Source organism: Oncorhynchus gorbuscha, linkage group LG15 (genome assembly GCF_021184085.1).
Source record: "Oncorhynchus gorbuscha isolate QuinsamMale2020 ecotype Even-year linkage group LG15, OgorEven_v1.0, whole genome shotgun sequence".
Taxonomy (NCBI): domain Eukaryota; kingdom Metazoa; phylum Chordata; class Actinopteri; order Salmoniformes; family Salmonidae; genus Oncorhynchus; species Oncorhynchus gorbuscha.
Genome location: NC_060187.1, coordinates 48,375,907 through 48,401,545, shown reverse-complemented (window position 1 = coordinate 48,401,545; position 25,639 = coordinate 48,375,907). Strand labels below are relative to the sequence as shown.

At 45.0% G+C, this 25,639-nt stretch overlaps 1 protein-coding gene across 3 annotated transcripts in view; it reads right to left on the bottom strand.

The window, feature by feature from the left end:
• LOC123997424 (lysine-specific demethylase 4B-like) overlaps positions 1-25,639 on the bottom strand; it is an 85,238-nt gene that overhangs the window by 35,956 nt on the left and 23,643 nt on the right. For all 3 annotated transcript variants that reach the window (XM_046301630.1, XM_046301631.1, XM_046301632.1), the window contains exons 6-8: positions 14,521-14,570; positions 6,696-6,799; positions 3,785-3,922 (exon numbers count right to left, since the gene is read on the bottom strand). In XM_046301630.1, the coding sequence (XP_046157586.1) occupies positions 3,785-3,922; positions 6,696-6,799; positions 14,521-14,570 (292 nt within the window). The remainder of the gene's footprint in view (positions 1-3,784; positions 3,923-6,695; positions 6,800-14,520; positions 14,571-25,639) is intronic.

Sequence of the window (25,639 nt, the reverse complement as noted above, 5' to 3'; positions counted from 1 at the left end):
ATGTATCACTTTAACTATGCCACTTTGTTCACATACTCATCTCATATGTATATACTGTACTCGATACCATCTACTGTATCTTGCCTATGCTGCTCTGTACCATCACTCATTCATACATCCTTATGTACATATTCTTTATCCCCTTACACTTGTGTCTATAAGGTAGTAGTTTTGGAATTGTTAGCTAGATTACTTGTTGGTTATTACTGCATTGTCGGAATTAGAAGCACAAGCATTTCGCTACACTCGCATTAACATCTGCTAACCATGTGTATGTGACAAATAAAATTTGATTTGAAATAGTGACCGTGTGAAGTTTGTAAGTGAGTGTTTTTATTTGCTGTGTGGAGGTGTGTGATTAAATCACATGTGGTATGTTTCAGAAGTGTGTGTGTGTGTGTTTGCCCTCCAGCCTCAGTTGCAGAGACCCTGCTAACGAGCTATTCCATTAAAAACGCACATGGAGGCCAAACCAGGCAAACTCAAATAATGACTTGCTCGCTCCCCATCGCACCACATTCGCACCCCTCGTTTAAAGACAACAGTACACTGCATCTGTAGTGTACTGTACTGTCTTTGTCCTCTCGTCTGCACCCATAGGAGGTGGCATTAGGGCGCACGCAGACTTCCAGAGAAAAAACAAACATTCAACAGGACGAGACAAACTCCATTTGTTTGAAAATAATTTAGGAAACTTTACTGAGCTAAACCGAGCAGGTAGAGGAACGACAGTGGTTTTCTGGGGAAAGCTCAAAAACAAACGCTAACACTTTCATGCATATTGTATAAGGAAGCAGTCAGCTTATTTGGGCACAACAGAGTGGGCGACGTCAGATTCAGTGACACACAGACAGACAGCGTTGACTCCTGCCGCTGTGCTCCGATTTTCTAGTCGGAGCCACCAGATATTAACATGACAGTCTGTTGTCAGTTCAGCCCGGCATTATCACACAATAAGAAGTGAAATGACAATACACACACTTTGTCTATAGCCTGCTCAAAATCAAATCAAACGTCATTGGTCTCATACACATATTTAGCAGATGTTATTGCGGGTGTAGTGAAACGCTCCCGGCCTAGAGCGTACGCAATGCACACACACACACACACACACACACACACACACACACACACACACACACACACACACACACACACACACACACACACACACACACACACACACACACACACACACACACACACACACACACACACACACACACACACACACACACACACACACACACACACACACACAATGATAATGCTTTAGTCTTCAGCATCTCCAGCACTCCTTATCAAAGCCCATCAGCTCTAACCCCAAACAAACAAGCGTACGCAAACAAATATCACTATTCGGAGAGTGAGTCATCTGCAATTCTCTTTGAAAGATGAAAGGAAGGGAAATGAATCTTCTATTCATACAGCGTGATGAACGTCCATTCACAACACTCTGTTCTTGGGGCCCACAGGGAACTGGCGCCACTGTCGTGTAGTGTCTCGCCTGTTTATTCAGTGTTCTCTATGCGCACAAGGCGTGAAACATAGAGGCATTTTGGGTTTACATTGACACTGCCTTGGGAGGCTACAATGAGATAAGGGTAGCACGGTATCATTGCTCCGTGAACAAACATAGCCCACCTGAGTGACTGCAAGGGGACTACTAAAAACAAGAGGACGGCTGTATCGCATTAGTGGATACTCACACTGCCCCCTAGGGCAGGTCTACCAGTTTTGACGAGCAGGGGTGACTTTTTTGTAACAGGTTAGGGGAATTCATGTGCAAGTTAGGAGAAATTAGGTTAAGGTTAGGAAAAGGGTTAGGGTTAGCTAAATGTAGCTACAACCAGGCAGAACAGTCTTGGTTACTATTAATGCAGTTCCGCGGACAGATGGGTCAGCTATTACAGCCTCTCAGCTTTAGTAGACAGGAAACTTGCAACAAGCCACACAGCCCAAAGTGACAGATCCTGCTCGAAGGACCATCTTCCCTGCCGCGTCAAGAGGTAGAGAGTAGGGCTTGGCAGAGAGGACGGAGGGGAACGAACGAAAGATGGGAAAAGGAGTGGACAGACGAATCCGAGAGAGAGAGAGAGAGAGAGAGAGAGAGAGAGAGAGAGAGAGAGAGAGAGAGAGAGAGAGAGAGAGAGAGAGAGAGAGAGAGAGAGAGAGAGAGAGGGAGAGAGAGAGAGAGAAAACAACAACATATGGCTTTCTTGGTGCCCAAGATGTTCTTTCTTTCACATTGCTCTGGCACTTTCCGGAGCAGCCTGTCAACTCGCTGACACAAAATGGAGGGCAAAGCGCAAAGCTGACCAATTCGTCTCTATCAAATTCAGACAGAACTGTGAGGGAGGGCTCCCTGGCCAGTGGAATGTGACACGGCTGGGTTAAGTACGTCAGAGAGACCGTGTGGGGAGGAGAGGGGCTTCTAGTAGCCCTCTGGTTCTTAAAAACAGTTGGCCGCACAGAGAGAGCAGAGCCCACTACCGCAGCACACTGAACTGGCGACCTCGTAACTCTGACACGCAGCCAAGCAGAGACAAAGAGGGACTGTGTGTCGCATCATATGCGTGTGTGTTTGCGCGTGCGTGCGTGTTTACGCGTGTGTGTTTACGCGCGTCTGCGTGTGTGTTTACGCGCGTCTGCGTGTGTGTTTACGCGCGTCTGCGTGTGTGTTTACGCGCGTCTGCGTGTGTGTTTACGCGCGTCTGCGTGTGTGTTTACGCGCGTCTGCGTGTGGGTTTACGCGCGTCTGCGTGTACGCGTGTGTGTGCGTGTGTTTACACGCATGTGTGTGTGTATACGTGCGTATGTGTGTGTATACGTGCGTATGTGTGTGTGCGTGCGTGCGTGCGCGTGCGTGTGTGTGTGTGTTTACGCGCGTGTGTGTGTTTACGCGCGTGTGTGTGTGTGTGTTTACGCGCATGCGTGTGTGTGTTTACGCGCATGCGTGTGTGTGTTTACGCACATGCGTGTGTGTGTTTACGCGCATGCGTGTGTGTGTGTGTGTTTACGCGCATGCGTGTGTGTGTTTACGCGCATGCGTGTGTGTGTTTACGCGCATGCGTGTGTGTGTTTACGCGCATGCGTGTGTGTTTACGCGCCCGTGTGTGTGTGTGTCTGTGTGTATGTTTACGCGCCCGTGTGTGTGTGTGTCTGTGTGTGTGTGTGTGTTTGTTTACACGCGTGCGCGTCCCTTACAGGTAAAGCCCAGAACAAATTCACAAAATGCAAGAATAAAATAAAAAAATGAGACCTAGTTTGCCTTCTGTGAGAGGAGAGGAAGACATGAATAGAAAAAGGAGATCACAAAGGAGAGGGAAGAAGAAACCGGCGACGTGACACAGCTTACAGATGATCCTGTGACGCAGGTCCCCTTTGCCACACGATAAACACGCTACACACAGAAACACGCGCCGATTACCTCATGCTCAGGGCGTAAAACAGCTTGTGTGAGCACTGGGCTGGGGAACCGGTATTCCAAGTATGCAATTGCATGATTGTGTATGAGAATACAGGTGGCATGCGTAGCAGAGTACAACACATGGATTTCAATCTACACTAGCGGTCCGCAAACGCAAATACTACTTAAAGCTAGCTTTAGTCAAGGTGAACGCTAACTTCAGGGCTAAGGGACGATGGCGTCACGCTAAATCTAGCTGCAAACGCCCCCAATTACACCCGTCCATATGCAACTTCAAATGGCGGTCCATTACAGTGCTGTGTGTGTTGTAGGGGACACTGAGGTGACCGTCTGGTCCAGTGTGCATTGACCCACCTGCGTTGCCATCTTGCCGTAGTCGATCCAGCGCAGGGTGGCAAAGTTGGTGGACTCGGCGCAGTTGAAGCCGTGGTTGAAACCGGCGTGGTAGCCGTAGGGAAAGGTGACCATGAACTCGCCTTCTTCCTGAGTGATCTGGAGAGAGGGAAGAGTTAAAAGTATAACGTCCCTCTGTCGACGTTATGATACTAAACCAACAGGATGCAGTGGTATAATCGAGTGTTACTTCCACACGAATCCATATCTGAACATTCTGTTTCGGTTTGGATGACTGACCCTGAAAACTGGAAAATAGGCGCATAAAAATGTTCAGTCGAATACACACAAAAACCACACAAACATTAAATGTACATTAACTGACTGAGCATGCAAACTCATAAAACTTCATATCCATATATCGCATAAGAAAATGGTGTTATTAACCCAGGTTTTGACGGGCAGAGATGTGCCAAAATGACGAAGTAAGTTACACTCAAGGAAACTCCATTTGGACGGATAGACTTGGCAAAAACAGGGAGCGCAGGGCTAAGATCTTAATATCCACAATCATTAAGTGCAGATGGGAAGGCGGATTTGCTTTCTCCCCCCTTCCCCTCCCCTTCTCTTCCTCCCTCCACCTCTCCCTCACTTCAGCTGCCTAGCGGCGCCGGCTCCTAGAGAACCATTTGCGGCGGTACAAGCGCAATTAGACTGAAGCCAGCGAGCATGGCGCAGGGAATTAGCCAGCCCGCGCAAATCAACATTTGCATTTGGTTGCGCTTCGTTCTGAGGCAGGGCCATCACTTACTGAGAGCCGGAGAGGCTGAAGAAGACACAGCTCACCGGCCCCCTCTGCATCTCTTCGAAATTAAGCCTGACAAATGATTGAGGTTTCTATTTCGACGCTCCTGGGTTTTCTGTGTTAACTATTACATTGGCAACCCCTGACAGGAATATTACATTATTTTTGCACTCAAAAGCAAAAGTTTTCTACAGCTGAACTTCAAATTACGCTAGAAGTTTTGGATCCTTGCTCTTAACCGCCTCTTCATCAATTCACCTCCTCTCTCCAAGAGGAAGGCATAATCTGTTCGCTATAACCATTGACTAGTTAGGACTTAGCGCTCATGATCGAGGAGAGAGGCACATGAACTCAGCCTTAAGGAAGTGTAGAGATGGGAGACAGGCAGGCAGTGCGACGGAAGAGAGCGAGTGGGAGGTAAAACAGAATAGTCCCAATATCAAAGGCCTCCTCTTGTAGCTGCAACAAAGCACAAAGCCGGTGTTATTTTTACACTCAAATCAAGGGAGATGCTCTCAGTGTGTGCCAGGTAACACGGTCCCTGTGATAACGACACCCCGAAGGAAAACGGAAAAAAAGGGATGAGAAAAAAAAGGAGAAAAAAAAACGTTGGGAAAAAGCCGAACTCTGCAGACAGTAGAGAACTGTGTATGCCCGCATTAGATACTTACACTTTTTTTTAAATCTTCGATCTATTTCGCACCGTGAGAGTTTCTATCTCCTACAATTATTATCCATAGAAAAAAATTAACATAGTGATTAATTTTATATCGCAGAAATGTGAAAATATGGAAATTGAAATGTAACCAAGACTCATGGCTCAATCTCCATCATCATTTAGTGTGAAGTGAAGCTATGGTCTTTATATAAAGATGTCATCAATCTCATTATCAACTTTTCAATACTGTGTGTGTGTGTGTGTACACTGCATTTGCCTATTTGTGCGAGTAATGGAGTTAAAAACATACGGTAAGCTCATACCCCCAGCTGGCTTGAAATGTTGCGGGTAGAGCCATCCAATTGGTACCTTTTGGGTGGCTCAACCCGTTGGAATGTTGTCGGGGGGGGGGGGGGGGGGGTGTCACATGTACTGTGAAACAGAGGATCACTGGTTCTAGACCAGTGTGGGTCAGCTGGACAGCGGAAGAAGCTAAGCTGCCAGCAGCAAACTTGATCCCCGTTACATGTGCACGTGTTGCGCAGGCCCACGTGTTCGCGCACATGTTGGCGCGTTCACTTCTGTGTCCATCCATCCACTAGTCTTCTGCAATTTCCCCGTCGTTCGTCCCGTAGGTTGACAGGAGATCACCCGCACAGACACCAACTTCAGCATGCCTCCCGACCCAGCCATCCTCATCTAATGTGCCATTAACCTCCACTTTGCTCAGAGATTGGCAGGCTTTCATACACCCCCGTTAATTTTTTATCTGCGGTCGGTGCTAGAGTCAGCTCGTCATATGGCGTGTCCCAAATGGACACCTATTTTCTATATAGTTCACCACTTTTGACCCGAGCCCTATAGGTCCTGGTCAAAAGTAGTGCACTAAATAGAGTGCCAATTTGGGACACAGGCATGCGCTGAACCAAGCTTCCATGTCCTCTTACAGGTTGAAGAATTGCAATTGTGGTTCAGCAGAGGGTTCCATTCAGAGGGGTTAACACAAAAAACGGCCTTCGGAGGTCGAGTGTCTCCTTTCTGAGAGCTGTTTGACAGGTTAAAAGTGGTGGTGTGATGAAATGAGTTCTATTGCATTACCGGAATATCCGTCAAATATAGATGGTCAAATTGAGAGGTGTTAGAGGTGTGTTATTGGTTAAATGTCACACATGATTGTATGACATTAAATCAAATGGATGTGGTCGCAGAATGTAACATCACTTCATTTACTTCCTCAATTAACCCTGACGGAACATTCTGTTGCTTACAAACTTTAGAGCCCAGGGGCTGTATGTATCAAGAGTCTCAAAGTAGGATGTTGATCTAAGATTAGCCCCCCCCCCCCCCCATGTCCATTCATTATAATCTAAACGGCAACTGATCCTAGATCAGCACTCCTGTTGTGACATGCTTTATGAATTCGGGCACAGGCCTTTTCCAGACCCCAATTTCAAGCCCCCCCAACCTACCCTGTCGAAGGGGATGCTGTACTTCTTCAATATGGATGGGGAGATGAGAGTCATCTTGTGGCGGAGGAAGGCGTCACAGCCCTGGGAACTGCCTGGGAAGAAACCTGCAGGTAAAAAATACAATTTTAACCCGGTTACCGAGATCTACCACCCAAAACAACTCCCTTTTCCCAGGATAAATAACTGTGAGAACCTGGTAAATTATAATAAATTGGTTATATGAACAGCATGGAGTGAAATGGAACTGTTAAATGATATGCAACGTCTAAATCTGGCTTTTCTACGGCCTCGGCATGATGAATCATCAACGCTCAGGGTGAGGACAGACAGCCCATCTCAGTATGGAGCACAGTTCACAATGCATGTAGAACTATCATCTCATCATGGTCACTTTCTTTCTTGTGACAGGTAACCCTGCATTTGCTGTAGCATAGTCTATGCTACAGTAATATAAAGACCGAATGGGCGTCTACCCACCATTTACCCATCTCCATCTGGCTTTTTTCACATATATATTTTTTTTAAATCGCAGCTGCAGATAAAAAAAATAAAAAAAACAGACTGTCAATCAAATATTGTTGCTTTTAAAATCAGTGCGCATGCGAGCACTCTCTCTCACAGTGTCTCTCTCTCCTCTATTCAAATTGCATCCAAAAATAGATCATCCTGTTTTTGACTGATACAGTACATTCGGAAAGTATTCAGACTCCTTCCCTTGTCCACATTCTGTTATGTTACAGCCTCATTCTAAAATGTATTAAATACAAATTTTCCCTCATCAATCTACACACAAAACCCCTATAATGACAAAGCGAAACAGATATACCTGAGACCCTTTGCTATGAGACTCGAAATTGAGCTCCGGTGCATCCTGTTTCCATTGATCATCCTTGAGATGTTTCTACAACTTGATTGGAGTCCACTTGTGGGAAATTCAAATTTATTCGACATGATTTGGTAAGGCATACACCTGTATGGTCGAAGGAATTGTCCGTAGAGCTCCGAGACAGGATTGTAATCGAGGCACAGATCTGGGGAAGGGTATCAAAACATTTCTGCAGCATTGAAGGTCCCCAAGAACACAGTGGCCTCCATCATTCTTAAATGGAAGTTTGGAACCACCAATACCTTTCCTGGCCACATGGGGAGACTGAGCGATCAGGTGAGAAGGGCCTTGGTCAGGGATGTGACCAAGAACCCAATGGACACTGACAGAGCTCCAGAGTTCCTCTGTGGAGATGGGAGAACCTTTCAGAAGGACAACCATCTCTGCAGCACTGCACCAATCAGGCCTTTATGGTAGAATGGCCAGATGGAAGCCACTCCTCAGTAAAAGGCCCATGACAGCACCTAAAGGACTTGGACCATGAGAAACAAGATTCTCTGGTCTGATAAAACCAAGATTGAATTCTTTGGCCTGAATGCTAAACGTCACGTCTGGAGTAAACCTGGCACCATCCCTACGGTGAAGCATGGTGGTGGCAGCATCATGCTGTGGGGATATTTTCCAGCGGCAGGGACGGGAGACCAGTCAGGATCGAGGGAAAGATGCCCCGAGCAAAATACAGAGAGATCCTTGATGAAAACCTGCTCCAGAGCACTCAAAACCTCAGACCGGGGCAAAGGTTCACCTTCCAATAGGACAATGACCGTAAGCACACAGCCAAGACCATGCAGGAGTGGCTTCAGGACAGGTCTCTGAATGTCCTGGAGTGGCCCAGGCTGAGCCTGGACTTGAACCCAATCGAACATCTCTGAAGAGAATAGCTGTGCAGCGACGCACCCCATCCAACCTGAAAGAGCTTGAGAGGATCAGCCGTGAAGAATGGGAGAAACGTCCCAAATTCATGTGTGCCAAGCATGTAGCGTCATACCCAAGAAGACTTGAGGCTGTAATAGCTTCCAAAGGTGCTTCAACAAAGTACTGAGTAAAAGCGTCTGAACACTTATGTAAATTAATATTTCATTTATTATTACATTTGCAAATATGTCTAAAAAAACGGTTTTTGCTTCGTCATTACGGGATATTGTGTGCAGATTGATGGAGGACAAACAAAATAATATTTGAATTTGTATTTATTAGGGATCTCCATTAGCTGCTGATAAAGCCGGAATTCTTCCTGGGGTCCAAACCTATTAAAGAGCTTACATGCCATATAAAACAAAAATAGTACCGTACATCATATAACATTATTACACCACTACATATCTACAATACAAATGGTTTAATACCGCCATACAACAAGAGAGTTCCATGTAGTCATGGCTCTATGTAGTAATGTGCACCTCCCATAGTCTGTTCTGGACTTGGGGACTGTGAAGAGGCCTCCGTGTACTTTTAAAGGGCCAGCTGTGCTGCCCTGTTCTGAGCCAACTGCAATTTTCACAAGTCCCTCTTTGTGGCACCTGACCACACTACTGAACAGTAGTCTAGGTGCGACAAAACTAGGGCCTGTAGGACCTGCCTTGTCTGTAGGCTTGGGCCCATTGGGCTGACTGTCCTGTTGAAGACAGAGCAGCAGAATAAGGATGTAACGTAACAAAACGTGGGAAAGGTCAAAGGGTCTGATCACACACCGAATGCACTGTATGTATTGGATAACGGCACAATCATTTGTACTTTTTTGGGGGGGGCTTGGGCTCATTAAATGCAGGGCTCATAAAACGTATTTAATGTATGGATCAGGAAGCGGCAGGGTTGAATTTGCGAGCAAAGCTCTAATCAAATCCAGACATAAATAGGTCTATCTGCTTTAGAATTCTTTTGAACGACACTTCCGGTTTTTGGTGGGAAATACCGGGTTACCCAGGAGAAAAGTGATATTCTCGGGATGGAACATTTGTAAAATACCGGGGGGGGGGGGGGGGGGGGGGGGGGGAATAATCAACCCTAATCCCATTGTCTGAATTTACCCATTATGGCATCCATAGTGAAGCGTATTCCCTCGATGTGAAATCTTCAACTGTGAAGTGCTCTGTGAAATTGGAACAACAGTCAAAAATCAAGGCGGTGCAAGAGCGCCATCGTCCAACATGGACTCGCATAACATGTGATGGACCGTGTAGTCTCTTTCACATAGACTTCCTGCTTACGATGACCATATGATCATATGGCCTAAGCTCCCCACCCAAACGGAAGACATGCAGTGCCTTCAGAAAGTATTCATACCCCTGGATGTATTCCACATTTTGTTGTGTTTCAAATCATTCCCCCCCTCCAACCCATCTACACAAACACCCCATAACGACAAAGTGAAAACATAATTTTAGAAAATGTTGCCAAATGTATTGAAAATGAAATGCAGAAATAACTCATTTATGTAAGTATTCACAGCCCTGAGTCAATACTTTGTAGAAGCACCTTTGGCGGAGATTACAGCTTTGAGTCGTCCTGGGTATGTCCGTATCAGCTTTGCGCATCTGGTTTTGGGGATTTTCTCCCATTCATCCTTGCAGATTTCCTCAAGCTCTGTTAAATGAGATGGGGAGAGGCGGTGAACGGCACACATTTTCAATGTGATTCAAGTCTGGGCTTTGGCTGGGCCACTCAAGGTCTTTTACATTCTTGTTTTTCCGAAGCCATTCCAACGTTGCTTTGGCTGTATGCTTGGGCTCATTGTCCTAAATCTTCACCCCCCCCCAGTCTAAGGTGGTTTGCACACTGAAGCATGTACTCATCAAGGATTTGCCTGTATTTGGCTCCATTCAATGTTCCCTCTATCCTTACCAGTCTCCCAGTCCCTGCCGCTGAAAAGCATCCCCATAACATGATGCTGCCACCACTATGCTTCACGGTAGGGATGGTGTTAGACAGGTGATGAGCTGTGCCTGGCTTTCTCCAGATATAGCACGTTGCAGTCAGACCAAAGAGTTAAATTTTTGTCTCATCAGACAACAAAATCTTTTGCCTTACACACTGTGTCTTTCACGTCCCTCTTCGCCAACTTCAGGCGTGCTGTCAGGTGCCTTTCTCAGGAGTGGGTTCCATCCAGTGGTGTAAAGTACTTAAGTATAAACACTTTAAAGTACTACTTAAGTCATTTTTTGGGGAACCTGTACTTAACTATTTATATTTTTGCCAACTTTTACTTCACTACATTCCTAAAGAAAATGATGTACTTTTTACTACATACATTTTCCCTGACACCCAAAAGTTACATTTTGACAGGAAAATGGTCCAATTCACACACTTATCAAGATAACATCCCTGGTCATCCTTACTGCCTCAGATCTAGCGGACTCACAACATGCTTTGTGTGTGGAGTGTGGCCCTGGCGATCCATCAATAAAAAAATAAAAAAAGTTTTACTGTCTGGTTTGCTTAATATAAGGAACTTTAAATGATTTATACTTTTGATACTTTAAGTACATTTGAGCAATTCCATTTACTTTTGATACTTAAGTAGATAAAAAAATGTATTTGGGTTTAAAACTTTTATTCAAGTAGTATTTTACTGGGGGACTTTCACTTTTACTTGAGTCATTTTATATATTTATATTACTTTTAATCAAGTATGACAATTGAGTACTTTTTCCACCCCTGGTTCCATCTGAGCACTCTCCCATAAACATTTTTTACATTTACATTTAAGTCATTTAGCAGACGCTCTTATCCAGAGCGACTTACAAATTGGTGCATTCACCTTATGACATCCAGCGGAACAGCCACTTTACAATAGTGCATCTAAATATTTTAAGGGGGGGGGGGGGTGAGAAGGATTACTTTATCCTATCCTAGGTATTCCTTAAAGAGGTGCGGTTTCAGGTGTCTCCGGAAGGTGGTGATTGACTCCGCTGTCCTGGCGTCGTGAGGGAGTTTGTTCCACCATTGGGGAGCCAGAGCAGCGAACAGTTTTGACTGGGCTGAGCGGGAACTGTACTTCCTCAGTGGTAGGGAGGCGAGCAGGCCAGAGGTGGATGAACGCAGTGCCCTTATTTGGGTGTAGGGCCTGATCAGAGCCTGGAGGTACTGAGGTGCCGTTCCCCTCACAGCTCCGTAGGCAAGCACCATGGTCTTGTAGCGGATGCGAGCTTCAACTGGAAGCCAGTGGAGAGAGCGGAGGAGAGGGGTGACGTGAGAGAACTTGGGAAGACTAGATTGGTGAAGTACTTTATAGACCATTGTCCTTATGGAAACTTCTCCCATCTGGGCCAAGTTCTGTCAGAGTGATCATTTGGTTCTTGGTCACCTCCCAGACCCGAGGTCCTTTTTGCCCGGTTGCTCAATTTGGTTGGACGGCCAAGTCTAGGCAGAGTCTGGGTAGTTCCGTATTTTTTCACTTTTCCCTATGATGGAAGCCACTGTTTTTTTTTGGAAACTAGAACATGTTTTATACCCCTCACCAGACATATGCGTCATTACAATCTCAGAGATCTACAGACAGTTACTTGGACTTCATGATATCGTTTCTGCTCTGACAAGCACTATCAGCTGTGGGACATTATATAGACGTGTGTTTCTTTCTAAATCATGTCCAAACAATTGAATTGGCCCCAGGTGGACTCCAATGAAGTTGGAGTGACATCTCAAGGATGATCAAATTAAATTGGATGCACCTGAGCTCAATTTGGAGTGTCATAGCAAAGGGGTGCGAATACTTATTTCATTTTCAGTAAACGTGCAAACATTTTTTAAAAAAAACATGTTGTTTTCAACTTTGTAATAATGAGTTATTGTATGTCGATGGGTGAGAATAAAAATCTATAATCCATTTGGAAAAATAATCTGTAACACAAAATGTGGAATAAGTCAAGGGGTATGAATACTTTCGGAAGGCACTGTAATTGGTGGTTGGAGGTCAATCGGAGAAGAGCTCTCCTCTTGGTCAGACGCAGGATGTACAGGTCACAGTGCTTGGAGTCCCGACGTGGTACACATCCAGAAAGCCTTTAATTATCATAATTATTTCTTTGGTCTCACAATCCCTTCCTCCGCGCCAGACCCCGGGTCAACGTCAGCAGGTCACCGGGCCAGACTACACGTCAAGCCAAAGTGAAGGGTGAGAAAATTGAACCAGTGCCAAAATGACACACTATGATATCAAATAACGTATGTGACAGTTTTACCATTTTCCGACCGGGCCTTTATTTTAATTTTATTTTTTCGCCGTCATACCATTTCATCTTTCTTTGTCTTTTCTCGATTGCCACGGCTTGTTCAGAAGGCGAGAGGTGCTTGTTGCCTAAATAAACTCATCCGATCTCATGTGAAAACCCTCCCTTCTCTTCCGCCTTTCTTCCTCGGTCCTCTTCAGATGACAATTCATTTCACGCCCATAGCCTCAAAGACCAGAGTCTCCTCTTCAAAAACAAATCACTCCTTTCCTCTTGTATATCAATAGTTTCTTGAAGCCTTCAACTTACTAGACAAGGGAAAAATATGTTTGTCACACACACACACACACCTCTCCCGATGAGCAGTCTGTGCTGCGACTCAAAGGATGGGTAGACCGTCTGCCCAGTTAAACTTTAATATAACTGACAGTATAATCGAGGCCCATTTCATCCTTCATTTTCATTGCATTGTTTCAGAGCCTGTTTCGTCTCAAAGAGGCGTTTTCTCTGGCGGCTGCTGTGTGAGCTGATAAAGGTGAATAATGTGCCGGCGAAGCCTGTGTATTAGTCCCCATTAAAATTCAGCCGGCAGTGTGGAACTCTCCCCCGGGGCAATATTAACTTAAAGCTTCATTTTGTCCTTTGAGTTTGAAATGAACCCCCCCCCCCCCCCTGAAAAAAAAGGACCAGGCTGTGACTGAAATTACGTGATAAGAGAGAGAGAGAGAGATAGTGGTAGCAGGTGTGACTGGCTGCAAGTGTTATTTGTGTAACGTCGGGTGTGTGTGATGATGTCTGTGTGATGCTCTGTACTCGTGGTCCTGTGTAACTGTTCATACGGCGACTCTGCACACTGACTACGACATCTTGAAATAGATCAAAAAGCATCTCATATGCGTGGGAGGTAAGCATACGCATGGCTGTGGTCGGCGTTACGACTTGTCTGCGTTGCTGTTACCTTGGCGTTATGTACGGTTGCACACGACCAACAGTAAAGAGCAAACCTGTTACAAAGTGAGTGATCTGAGGAGACAAACGATGTGTAACCCTCTACTCCACAAGCAAAGCATTCAAGACATACCGAACGAATACAACGCCGCTTTGGTGTCACCCCCGTCCTCAAAAAATGAATGGTTTCGACTGCTTGAAGCTTTTGGAAAGGAAGTTTTTCCTCCCGACTGTGCCATTCTGCTCGTAAAATGACTACCACCTTTAAACTTACTTATGTAAGAAGTTTGAAACTGCTATTGGGGGAACTAGATCTACTTGAAAATACATTTTCTACTACTTCTGAATACACAAAATATATGTGTTAAGACGATTATGACGATGGTCTTTAGTTCACAGTTATTGTCCATAATGGTCTGTTACACGATTATACGACTATTGTGCAAGCCCTACCGTCAATACTCCACGACGTTCTTACCCATTCACAGCACAACGTGTTGTACAGTACTTGAAGCGTCACTAAATAAAGAAATTACCTGGTCGTTTTTAGTGTTATTCACAGCCACAACAAAAAAAAGGGAATTAGGTGTCTATAGTGCATTTTCTTTCCTGGGAAGAAGGAGCGAGAAATGTGAAGAGAAAGGCGGCACTCTCTGCGTCGTCGGCCTTTTTGAAGGCCTTTTTAAACAGCAGTTGATGGAGAGGCCAGACAGTTAGCAGGCCACTCTATAGTCACTATCGGGTGGATATTTGTTTAACATGAACCAAGGCGGTCTGTCTCAGTGTGTGTGTATGTGTGCGTCACGATCTGGAGTAGTCTTACCTTGCGCCAGTCTCTCCAGCCTCTTGCCGTGCTCAGGTGGGACGGAGTACCTGAACGGAAGAGGAAGAAAAGAGAACATGAGGTGGGTGGCGGGGAGAGAAGAAGAGTGAAGATGGCGCGAAAATGAAGGGAACACCACCTCCTCTTTTTACAGTCTTTGGGAGAGGAAATGGACAATGTTATACCTCTTTTTCGCACACACAGACAGAGAGTAGTTCACCTCCACTTTACACAGCCATATACACTTCTCGCTCTCCAAAGACATAAGTCTGCTATCACCAGTGAGAATACTCCGCTTATTATGCTTAGTTCTCTTGTCAAAGTCCTCGTTACACATGCGAACACACAAAAAACATACTTAACTCGGGCTAACACTCCAAAACATTAAAAAAGGGAATTTATCAAAACCCATCTTGGAGAAATCAAATGACTGAGGACTTTGTAGAGGTCTTTGTAGTGCTCCATTCCCCCCGTTTCAAATGAAATCATCAGAAAACAAGAGAAGAGAGGCCAAATCTCTCTCTGTCCGCATTAGAGACTTTCATTGCTCTTGTTAGTACCATCATCATTAGCACAATTATTTCCTCCAGTTTAGGGAAAGCAAAACTAGCGCCTCACCCTCCCTCTGGCCAAAGCCCTGTTTGTGATCGGAATAGAAAGACATCGACTGGAGTATACGGCGAGACGCAGCTGTGTTAGACTGCCACCCGGTGGACCTTAAAGTGAAATTCTTACTTACAAGCCCTTAACCAAAAATGCAGCTTTAAGAAAAAATTCCCCCCAAAAGTATGAGATAAGAATAACAAATCATTAAAAGAGCAGCAGTAAATAACAATAGCGGAGAAATATAGAGGCGGTGCCGGTACAGAGTCAATGTGTCAATGTGTGGGGGGCACCGGTGTTGAGGAAATTATGTACATGTAGGTAGAGTTATTAAAGTGGCTATGCATAGATAATAACAGAGAGTAGCAGCAGCGTGGGGGTGGGGGCAATGCAAATAGTCTAGGTAGCCATTTGATTAGCTCTTCAGGAGTCTTATGACTTGGGGGTAAAAGCTGTTTAGAAGCCTCTTGGACCTAGACTTGGTGCTCCGGTAGCAGAGAGAACAATCTATGACTAGGGTGCCTGTAGTCTTTGACCATTTTTAGGGCCTGGATGGCAGTAAGCTTGGCCCCGGTGATGTACTGGGCCGTGCGCACCACACTCTGTAGTGCCTTGCGGTCGGAGGCCGAACAGTTGCCACACCAGGCAGTGATGCAACCCGTCAGGATGCTCTCGATGGTGCAGCTGTAGAACATTTTGAGGGGGAATAGGTTTAGTCGTGCCCTCTACACGACTGTCTTGGTGTGCTTGGACCATGTTAGTTTGTTGGTGATGTGGACACCAAGGAACTTAAAGCTCTCAACCTGCTTCACTACAGCCCCGTCGATGAGAATGGAGGCGTGCTCGATCCTCCTATTCCTGTAGTCCACAATCATCTCCTCTGTCTTGATCACGTGGAGGTTGTTGCACCACACGGTCAGGTCTTTAACCTCCTCCCTTTAGGCTGTCTCATCCTTGTCGGTAATCAGGCCTACCACTCTTGTGTCATTGGCAAACTCAATGATGGTGTTGGAATCATGCCTGGCCGTGCAGTCGTGTGTGAACAGGGAGTACAGGAGAGAACTGAGTACACACCACTGAGTGGCCTCCGTGTTGAGGATCAGCATGGCAGATGTGTTGTTACCTACCATTACCACCTGGGGGATGCTCATCAGGAAGTCCAGGATCCAGTTGCAGAGGGAGGTGTTTAGTGCCAGGGTCTTTAGCTTAGTGATGAGCTTTGAGGCACTATGGTGTTGAACTCTGAGCTGTAGTCAATGAACAGCATTCTCACAAAGGTGTTCCTGTTGTCGAGGTGGCGAAGGGCAGTGTGGAGTGCAATAGAGATTGCATCATCTATGGATCTGTTGGTGCACTATGCAAATTGGAGTGAGCATAGGGTTTCTGAGATAATGGTGTTGATGTCAATATTACAATGCTAATAAGTCGTGTGTGCGTGTCTCTTCACGAGAATCAAAAGAAAACCTTGCTGGCACCCCCTGGGAATTCTCACATTCTCTAACTAACACACGCCTTTGTCAGGTGTGTGTGTGTGTGTGTGTGTGTGTGTGTGTGTGTGTGTGTGTGTGTGTGTGTGTGTGTGTGTGTGTGTGTGTGTGTGTGTGTGTGTGTGTGTGTGTGTGTGTGTGTGTGTGTGTGTGTGTGTGTGTGTGTGTGCGTGTGTGTGCACAGATGAGCCCTTCCTTCAAACATCTAATCAGGCAATCATCACATCTACCTCTATTACATCCTCCCTGGACCACTGTTGTCATGGCAGCGGCACGTCTCCTTGCCAGCGCCCGACCGAAATAAACAAACAAAGAACACAGAGTAAATGAAAGGTCTGTGAACTTTTCCCTTTCTCTTCAGCAGTGAGATGAGATGATGTTTTCGCTGCTGCTACTACTACTGTTGAAGAGAGGAGTCAGGAGCTGCGTGGGGGAATATTTGACAGTTTGAGGAAAAGCTTGTAGGTAAGTGTTCGACTGGTCTGTGTGTGTGTCTGTGTGTGTGGGGGGGTGAAGTGCGAGTGCTCTAGTGAGATTGGGGCAAAGTTGACTTAGTCAAATCAAATGGGATCTATGGGATGTGCATGGTTATTCGAATATGTGAACATATGTTAGCACCTGAACACTTGTGAGTCTTCATTTGTGCCCCCCCCCCCCAAAAAAATGATAGGCCTATTTTAACCGTGAAAATGCTTTTCTAAAATATCCATGTGACATTGTTACATACAAGGATATACGACGACATTTCTAATTCTGAATTTAACAAAACAAACTTTTTTGAGTGTCGTAGCCTCCAAGTGCTGTAGCTTGTTGTTCATGTTGGCCAACCAACGCAGCAAAGAGGCTCAATGTGTAGTAAGTGGAGTGAGAGTTCACTAACGGAACGCAAGACGGAATGAAATGACAGAATTAAAAAAGGAGTAGGCTACAATGAGCAACCAACAGGTAGGCTGTTGTTTTATCTGAATGGGGGTAGAAAGCGCTATCTGCTCTAGGTTACTCCAGTCAAGACAGGCACCGTTATACGGGATGCTAAATAACATTGTGGCTGCCACAAGCGAGCTATTCTTGGCTGTAGCCTAGTTGCCTTGGGTACTGCAGCTCTCTCTTCACCTCGTCTGCTCGCTCCCATCTCACCAGCCCCTCAGCAGCTGCAGCAGTAGAGCGCCAGCCTCTCGCTCACCGGTATTCAGGTTAAAATCCACATGTATTTTGACTATCTGGCTATCTGACAACAACAAAAAAATCATCATACTATTCGAATAGTGGAATGATTTCAAATCCATAGTGGGAACATGTAGGCCTACAACCAACAAACCAAAAGCACACACACACACACACACACACACACACACACACACACACACATTCATTAAAACATGATAAAACCCCTACATCCACTGCTCTGTCCTTCACACGCCACAGGAGATGCAGGAGCACAAACAAACGGAACGTGACGATCTAAATGAGATGTAACACCACGTGGTATAAAACCCACGCCTCCTCTCCTCGCTACAGAGTCTAACATGTTAAAGTGTCCTATTAAAAAAGGAGAAACGAGTCATATTCTGTTTATACTAAAATACACATGGACAGGGAGGCGGGTGTGTAGACGACAAAACTAGTAACAGGGGTCAACTGCCAAAATGCTATTTTGTCATGTTGACCATGGGTCTATATGCATGAAGCCTGTCTGAGTACGAGTGCTGACACGGGATCAGTTTAGCCATTTACATTAGGTTTGGAAGACTGATTTTGGGAACCCCCCCTTTTTTGGGGGGGGGATCACGATGAATCAGATTGAACCTTATCCTATTGAGGAATTCTTGTGAATGGCTAAGAATTGGGAGGATATGGGTAAGGACAAATAGAATTTTGAAAGCGACATTTGTAATTTGAACCTAAACCAATGAATGCATTCAACTGGGTTACCAAGGGAACCAAAGTCATCAAAGGACGTTCAAAAGACAAAATCAATATCCTGTAGAATACACTCTAAATCAATCACAGTACATCAGTGTTCACTATAGTTGCTCACGGCTATTAAATTAATCTGGGTTTTGATATCTAAGGATTACAACCTAGGTCTTGCTGATCTACAACACACGGGCTTAAATACACTGAGGCACAATCCACCACCTTGCATTTCTATGAAGAATCAAGATCTTTGTCAATAAAGCACACAGAGACATTGTGGTTCAACAGACAGGAGTAGTCATATTCTCGCTCTATCCTCTACTCGTCTGGGTTTCACAAAAAAAAAGAACAAAAAAGAAAAGATTTTAGCATATAAAGAGATGATCGTTCGTCAATTGCCTACCAAGATAAAGACAATCTTTATGACTTTGGGAAAGTCACCTGCCTCGGTCTTCTAAAAAGGATTCAGAATGCATGCCAGATAGCCAACCAGGAGGCCTGTTGCTGCCCCGCCTGCTAACAACTCAAGAGGACATTAGTAGCAGCAAATTTGATTTTGTGCATGAAGTGCCACAGACGGTCGATACTAATTTGATGTCTCTTTTCTCAGCCAGCCCTGTCGCAAAAAGCAGAGAGAGCTACTTGGTGTTCGTGTGTGTGTGTGTTCGTGTTCGTGTTCGTGTTCGTGTTCGTGTTCGTGTGTGTGTGTGTGTGTGTGTGTGTGTGTGTGTGTGTGTGTGTGTGTGTGTGTGTGTGTGTGTGTGTGTGTGTGTGGTGTTGAAATACATCCAAACTCTATCTTATATCTATTGGGTTTGTTTTTCATCTGGAAAACTCTTTCATCAAGGAAACCCAATCAATATCCAAAGGTCATTATAAAAAAAGTTGTGTATTGGTAACAGCCAGAAGACATATGGTTGTTTGAGTCTTGATTCGGGTATTCATATCCATAAGGGAATGGCAGAGCAGATGGGTTAAGATTAGAGTAGAGACATTTGGAGCAGAGATACAGTGCATTCAGAAAATATTCAGATCCCTTCACTTATTCCACATTTTGCCGTGCCTAGCCTTATTCTAAAATTGATTTTTTTTTAAAATATGATTCTACACACAATACGCCACAACGACAAAGAAAAAACGTCTTTTTTTTTAAAGAAGTGTTGGCAAATTTACATAAGGTTTTAAACCCTTTACTCTACTTTGTTGAATCACCTTTGGCAGCAATTACAGCCTAGAGTCTTCTTGGGTATTACGCTACAAGCTCTGCAGATCCTCTCAAGCTCTGTTAGGTTGGATGGGGAGCGTTGCTGCACAGCTATTTTCAGGTCTCTCCAGAGATGTTCGATTGGGTTCAGTCCGGGCTCTGGCTGGGTCACTCAAGGAAGTTGACGCTTGTCCCGAAGCCACTCCTGTGTTGTCTTGGCTGTGTGCTTCAGGTCGTTGTCCTGTTGGAAGGTCAACCTTCGTCATCAGTCTGAGGTCCAGAGCGCTCTGGAGCAGGTTTTCATCAAGGATTTCTCTGTACAATGCTCCGTTCATCTTTCCCTCAACCCTGACTAGTCTCCCAGTCCTGCCACTGAAAAACATCCCCACAACATGATGCTGCCACCACCATGCTTCACCGTAGGGATGGTGCCTGGTTTCCTCCAGACATGACACTTGGCATTCAGGCCAAAGAGTTCAATCTTGGTTTCATCAGACCAGAGAATCTTGTTTCTCATGGTCGGAGTCCTTTAGGTGCCTTTTGGCAAACTCCAAGCAGGCTGTCATGTGCATTTTTACTAAGGAGAGGCTTCCGTCTGGCCACTCTACCATAAAGGCCTGACTGGTGGAGTGCTGCAGAGATGGTTGTCCCATCTCCACAGAGATCGTGTTCTTGGTCACCTCACTGACCAAGGCTCTTCTCCCCCCAATTGCTCAGTTTGGCCAGGGGGGGGGGGGGGGGGGTAGTAGCTCTAGGAAGAGGTGGTTCCAAACTTCTTCCAATTAAGAATGAAGACGCCCCTGTGTTCTTGGGGACCTTCGATGCTGGTACCCTTCCCCAGATCTGTGCCTTGACACAATCCTATCTCTGAGCTCAACGGACCATTCCTTCAACCTCATGGCATGGTTTCTGCTCTGACATACACTGCCAACTGTGGGACCTTTTATAGACAGGCGTGTGCCTTTCCAAATCATGTCCAATCAATTGAATTTACCACAGGTGGACTCCAAGATGTATAAACATCAAGGATGACCACTGGAAACAGGATGCAACGGAGCTTAATGTCAAGTCTCAGAGCAGAGGGTCTGAATACTTATGTAAATAATCTGTTTTGAATTTTTAATACATTTGAAAAATATTCAAAAAACCTGTTTTTGCTTTGTCATTATGTGTAGATTGATGAGGAAAACATTTATTTAATCAATTTTTGGATAAGGCTATAACGTAACAAAATGTGTAAAAGGTGAAGGCGTCTGAATACTTTCAGAATGCACTGTATAATATAAGGCCATCCCTCCTATCCCTATGGACAAAAAGGACGTTGAAAAAGACATATTTTTGGTTGTTTTCTTTTCAACGTCTTTTGCTGACTGGGGCGCCACTTGTGCTGCGTTAACGCCAAATAATGTTCTCATATCTATGTTAAACTACACAACTGAAATGATAGCCTGGGCCCAGATCCGTTTGTGCTATTCTATGTTACCAAATGCCGTGACAACGACCATAGGAGTTGGCAAGACAATACAAACAGGTCTGGGACCAGGCTACTGAAATGATCAGCATGAATCTGGGATGACCACAATAGCATTGATTCGGCGACTAGAACTAGTCCCAATCCAATCTTCGTTCATGAAACACTTACATTGTAACGAGACTGTAGAAACTGACGTCTCTTAAAGTGAACTCTCATCTCTTTCCTACCTGAAGACACAAAAAACGGCGTCTGCTACCCAATAAAAGTACAACAAGAAGCGAACAATGAATTAATAAATGGGCTCTTGCTCCGTTTTAAAGTCTGTTTCACCCAACCCTAACATTCATTTTCTTTAGCAGTTTTCCTTACTCTCTCTGCTCGATGCTTCGCAAACAGCCAGCCAATCGTTAAAGCATCTGACAGCAGATCTTCGGGGGGGGGGGGGTATGACTTTGATGGGAGCAGAGTTGGAGGGGAATGGAGTTAATTTCACAGTGGCTGCACAGGGGGGTTAGGCAAACAGCTCTGTGCACACAGTTTAACATACTGTAATTACCCAAAAAGTGAAAATTATTCAATTTCAAAAACGAGAAGGAGGATAGAGTGTGAGTGTGTGTGCGTGTATTACTATCCTTGTGGGTACCAGAAATAGTAAAACAAGGAACATTCTCTCTCGTGGGTACATTTCCCAGGACAAAGGCTAGTTTTTCTTTAGGTTGAGGGTTAGGGTTAACTTAAGGTTTAGGGTAAATAGGACTTTGACTGGAAATCTTTTTTAGGTCCCCACAAGGATAGTAAAACATATACTGTGTGTGTGTGTGTATATGTGTGTGTGTGTATTTGCACGTGTGCAGCGCACATTCACAGTTAAACAGAGTTGAGGGGTGCATCCATGTGAGTAAATTTACTTTTAAAGAGTGACAAGGAAATATTGCTTTTTCTCACAGGGGCATATGTACGAAGAGGGAGATGATGGGGTGGCAGAAGGAGGAGGAGAAGAAGAGGGGAGGAGGAAAAGATATCTTCAGATGGTTGAGAGGGTTGCTAGGAGGGGAGACGAGAGAGTGGATCAAGAGGTGCTACTGAAGCATGACAACCCCTCTCTATTAAACTATGGAGAGGCTCTGGTTGTGTCCTCCCAAATCACACCTTATTTCCTATGTAGGGCACTACATTTGACCAGGGCTCTGATCAAAAGTAGTGTACCGAATAGGGTGCCATTTTGGACACCACCTCTCTGTTTTTGTGCCCAGGCATACGGGCTTTGTGAAGACTTTATTCTACAAAATGAAAGCAGTTCACTAGCAGATAAAGAGAGAGTGTAAAGGACGGGTTTTATAGATAGAGCAGTAGCGTGATGGCTAATGGAACATTAGTCGTAATTAGGAGGTAATGTTTTTGATGCATTGTGACCGCCGGTTCTACTTATTGATGCCGTTTGTTTGTTTTGAACCTTCTACCTTATGCACATTGAGCATGGGGAATGTGCTCTCGAAACGCTATACTTATTGTGAACATGCCTCTTGATGGAGCAGGGCTGGGACACAGACTGACTGAGCTGCTGCTTCTAATGACATCCCACTGCAGGGACATGGAGAAACACGCATTCAAAATATTCACACACACACACACACACACACACACACACACACACACACACACACACACACACACACACACACACACACACACACACACACACACACACACACACACACACACACACACACACACACACACACACACACACACACGTATTGATTGGTACACTCCAGGTCTGTGTAGCCACCATACGCTCGCTGAGACACACACACAAACACCTCGTTGCACAACCCAAGACCAACCCTAAGGGAGAGGGCTAAAGCAATGAGAGAAGCATTGAGACGAATAGGAAAAGAGGAGAATGGTGGGATAGAGTGGAGGTGCAGGAGGGGGCTCAGGTACACACACAGGCACACAAACATGAGCCATGAGTCACAAATGCAGTCATATTCCGGATGACCGTTGAGTCACGGTAATCTCCTCTTATGCACTCTGGACATGTGTTGGTTGTACCCAACTCGCTAAACGACCATCAGGTCACTAATGGCCTGGCACTCAGGGCTCTTTTGCCCCACAAACCACTCTGACATCAATGCAAATGCAATCTAAAAATCACAAACACTTATCATCAAAACAGTATCATGCTTTTAAAACGCGCCTCACTGTGATGATCAATTTGAAGAAAGAAGTTCAACGACAAGTTGAAACTGAGTGGGGAAACATGGACATTGTGGATGTTGTTTCAAAGCCAAACATAACGAAATGGACAGTGCTTTCTAAGGTTCATTCAAAACACCCATATGCATATTAGAGCTTATGCATACGCATAGCCCATTTATATGAGCCCAAGTCCAAAAAGCTTTCAGATGTCTTTGGTACATTAATTGGTCTAGTATGTACTCCAAAATTAAACAATTTCTAGTAAATCGCCCTTGATTGTGGACTGTATTATTATGCATATTGGATGGACTTATATGCATGAGTCTGGTAGAGAAAATATAGACGGAGGTGATGCTCCAGTCACCCATGTCATAGATTGATCTCTCTGCTACCACATGGCAAGTGGTGAGTGCCAAGTCTGGGCCCAAAAGGCTCCTTAACAGCTTCTACCCCCAAGCCATAAGACTGCTGAACAATGAATCAAATGGCCACCCGGACTATTTACATTGTTTTTACACTGCTGCTAATGCTGTTTATTATCTATGCATAGTCACTTTACCCCTACAAATTACCTCGACAAACCTGTATCCCCACACATTGACTCGGTACCGGTGCCCCTGTATATACAGTAGAGTTGTGATTGTAATTATATTGTGTTACCTTTATTTTCTTTTTTACTTTAGTTTTTTTTTTGTAAATATTTTCTTAACTCCATTTCTTGAACTGCATTGTTGGTTAAGGGCCTGTAAAGTAAGCATCTCACGATAAGATCTACTTTTTGTATTCGGCGCATGTGACAAATTCAATTTGATTTGATTAAATTTCCTTGGAGAGATAACTGCCCTGTGATTCTCTGCCCATGCATTAGGTAGCCTACTCCATTTCATTGAGACCCACATATATGTCCTAGGAACACTTGATCGTGCACGCCCAACTAGGAGAGGAGAGGTAGGCTAATTAAAGCAGTGAATTCTGAGTGTGTATGCGACAAAGATGTGCTTTTAACACAATATTTAGGCTAACGCATACAAAGCAGAAATATGACAGTTTCCAAATAATCTGCTGGACAACAAACATATTTTTCATTCCCAAAGTTGTCAGTCCGCTCCCAACCGCAGCATGAACAGTGCTGACCATGCCGGCAATGATCTCTGCTGGGGACCTGCAGCTCTTGTTCAGAGCCCCTTTTTCTAATGCCACCATGAAAACCTCGTCACCCACACATTATAATGGCAATTTCTCCTAGTCTGAGGTACCCATTCAAACGACAGTGCCAGCGATATACCGTAAGTATAGGGTATCTACCACAAAACCATTTCTGTCTTTCAGAAATCAAGCCTGTTCATGCTGGGGTCTTTTCTTGTTAATGGGAGATGGGGAAAATGCAAACTCCTTGAGGGTAAATGTTTTATCATGTGTATCACTAGTCATATTCAAGTCATATTTGCAGACTTGTATCCAATAAATAAAGGGGAGAAAAACTGCCATTTTTATGGTCAAACACATAACCCAGCTAGGCTTCAGTCAATACATCCCTAGCAAGAAAGGTGAACTAAAATGAAGGGATGAGAGGTTAAAATAACAGGAGAAACGGACGAGGAGGAGATCGATCCTTCTCTGATGGCGGAGCCGGTATTAGTCACCCAGCGAGACCCTGGAGAGAGATTGGAGGAGAGAGAAAAACATGCTCTCACCTTGCAGACACAGCTTATAGATGACGGGGAGTGCGCCGGGCGCTGACACCCGATTGCCCCTACCAAGGTCGCCCAGTGAGGTCACCTCCGTTACCGTTGCTGTGACGAAGCATCGCCCTCCAATAGCGTTCTGTCGATACCCTTATCGTCTACCGTCATTACTTTGCCGCCGTGCAACTCGTTTAGCCGGGAGTGGTTGTATGTCTTTGGGCCCGTCCCAAATGGCACCCTATTACCCCATAGGGCTCTGGTCAAAACTAGTGCACGATATAGGGATTAGGTTGCCATTTGGAACGAACCCCCTTGAGTGTGTGATACTATAGGGCCTACGCAGTCGTGTTGGTTCCCCCCCATTCACTTGACGTGAAATGGCCGCGAAAGTGATGGAGATGTGTCGGCAAATAGAGGCTCTTCATGTGACTTGTGTTGGGAGAGCCATAAACGCTAGGAAATCGAATTGGATGCCAAGTGAGGCCTTTGGGAATAGTGAGTCTCGACGGGCGGTCGTATTACAAGAGGAGGAATTAGAAAATGATGG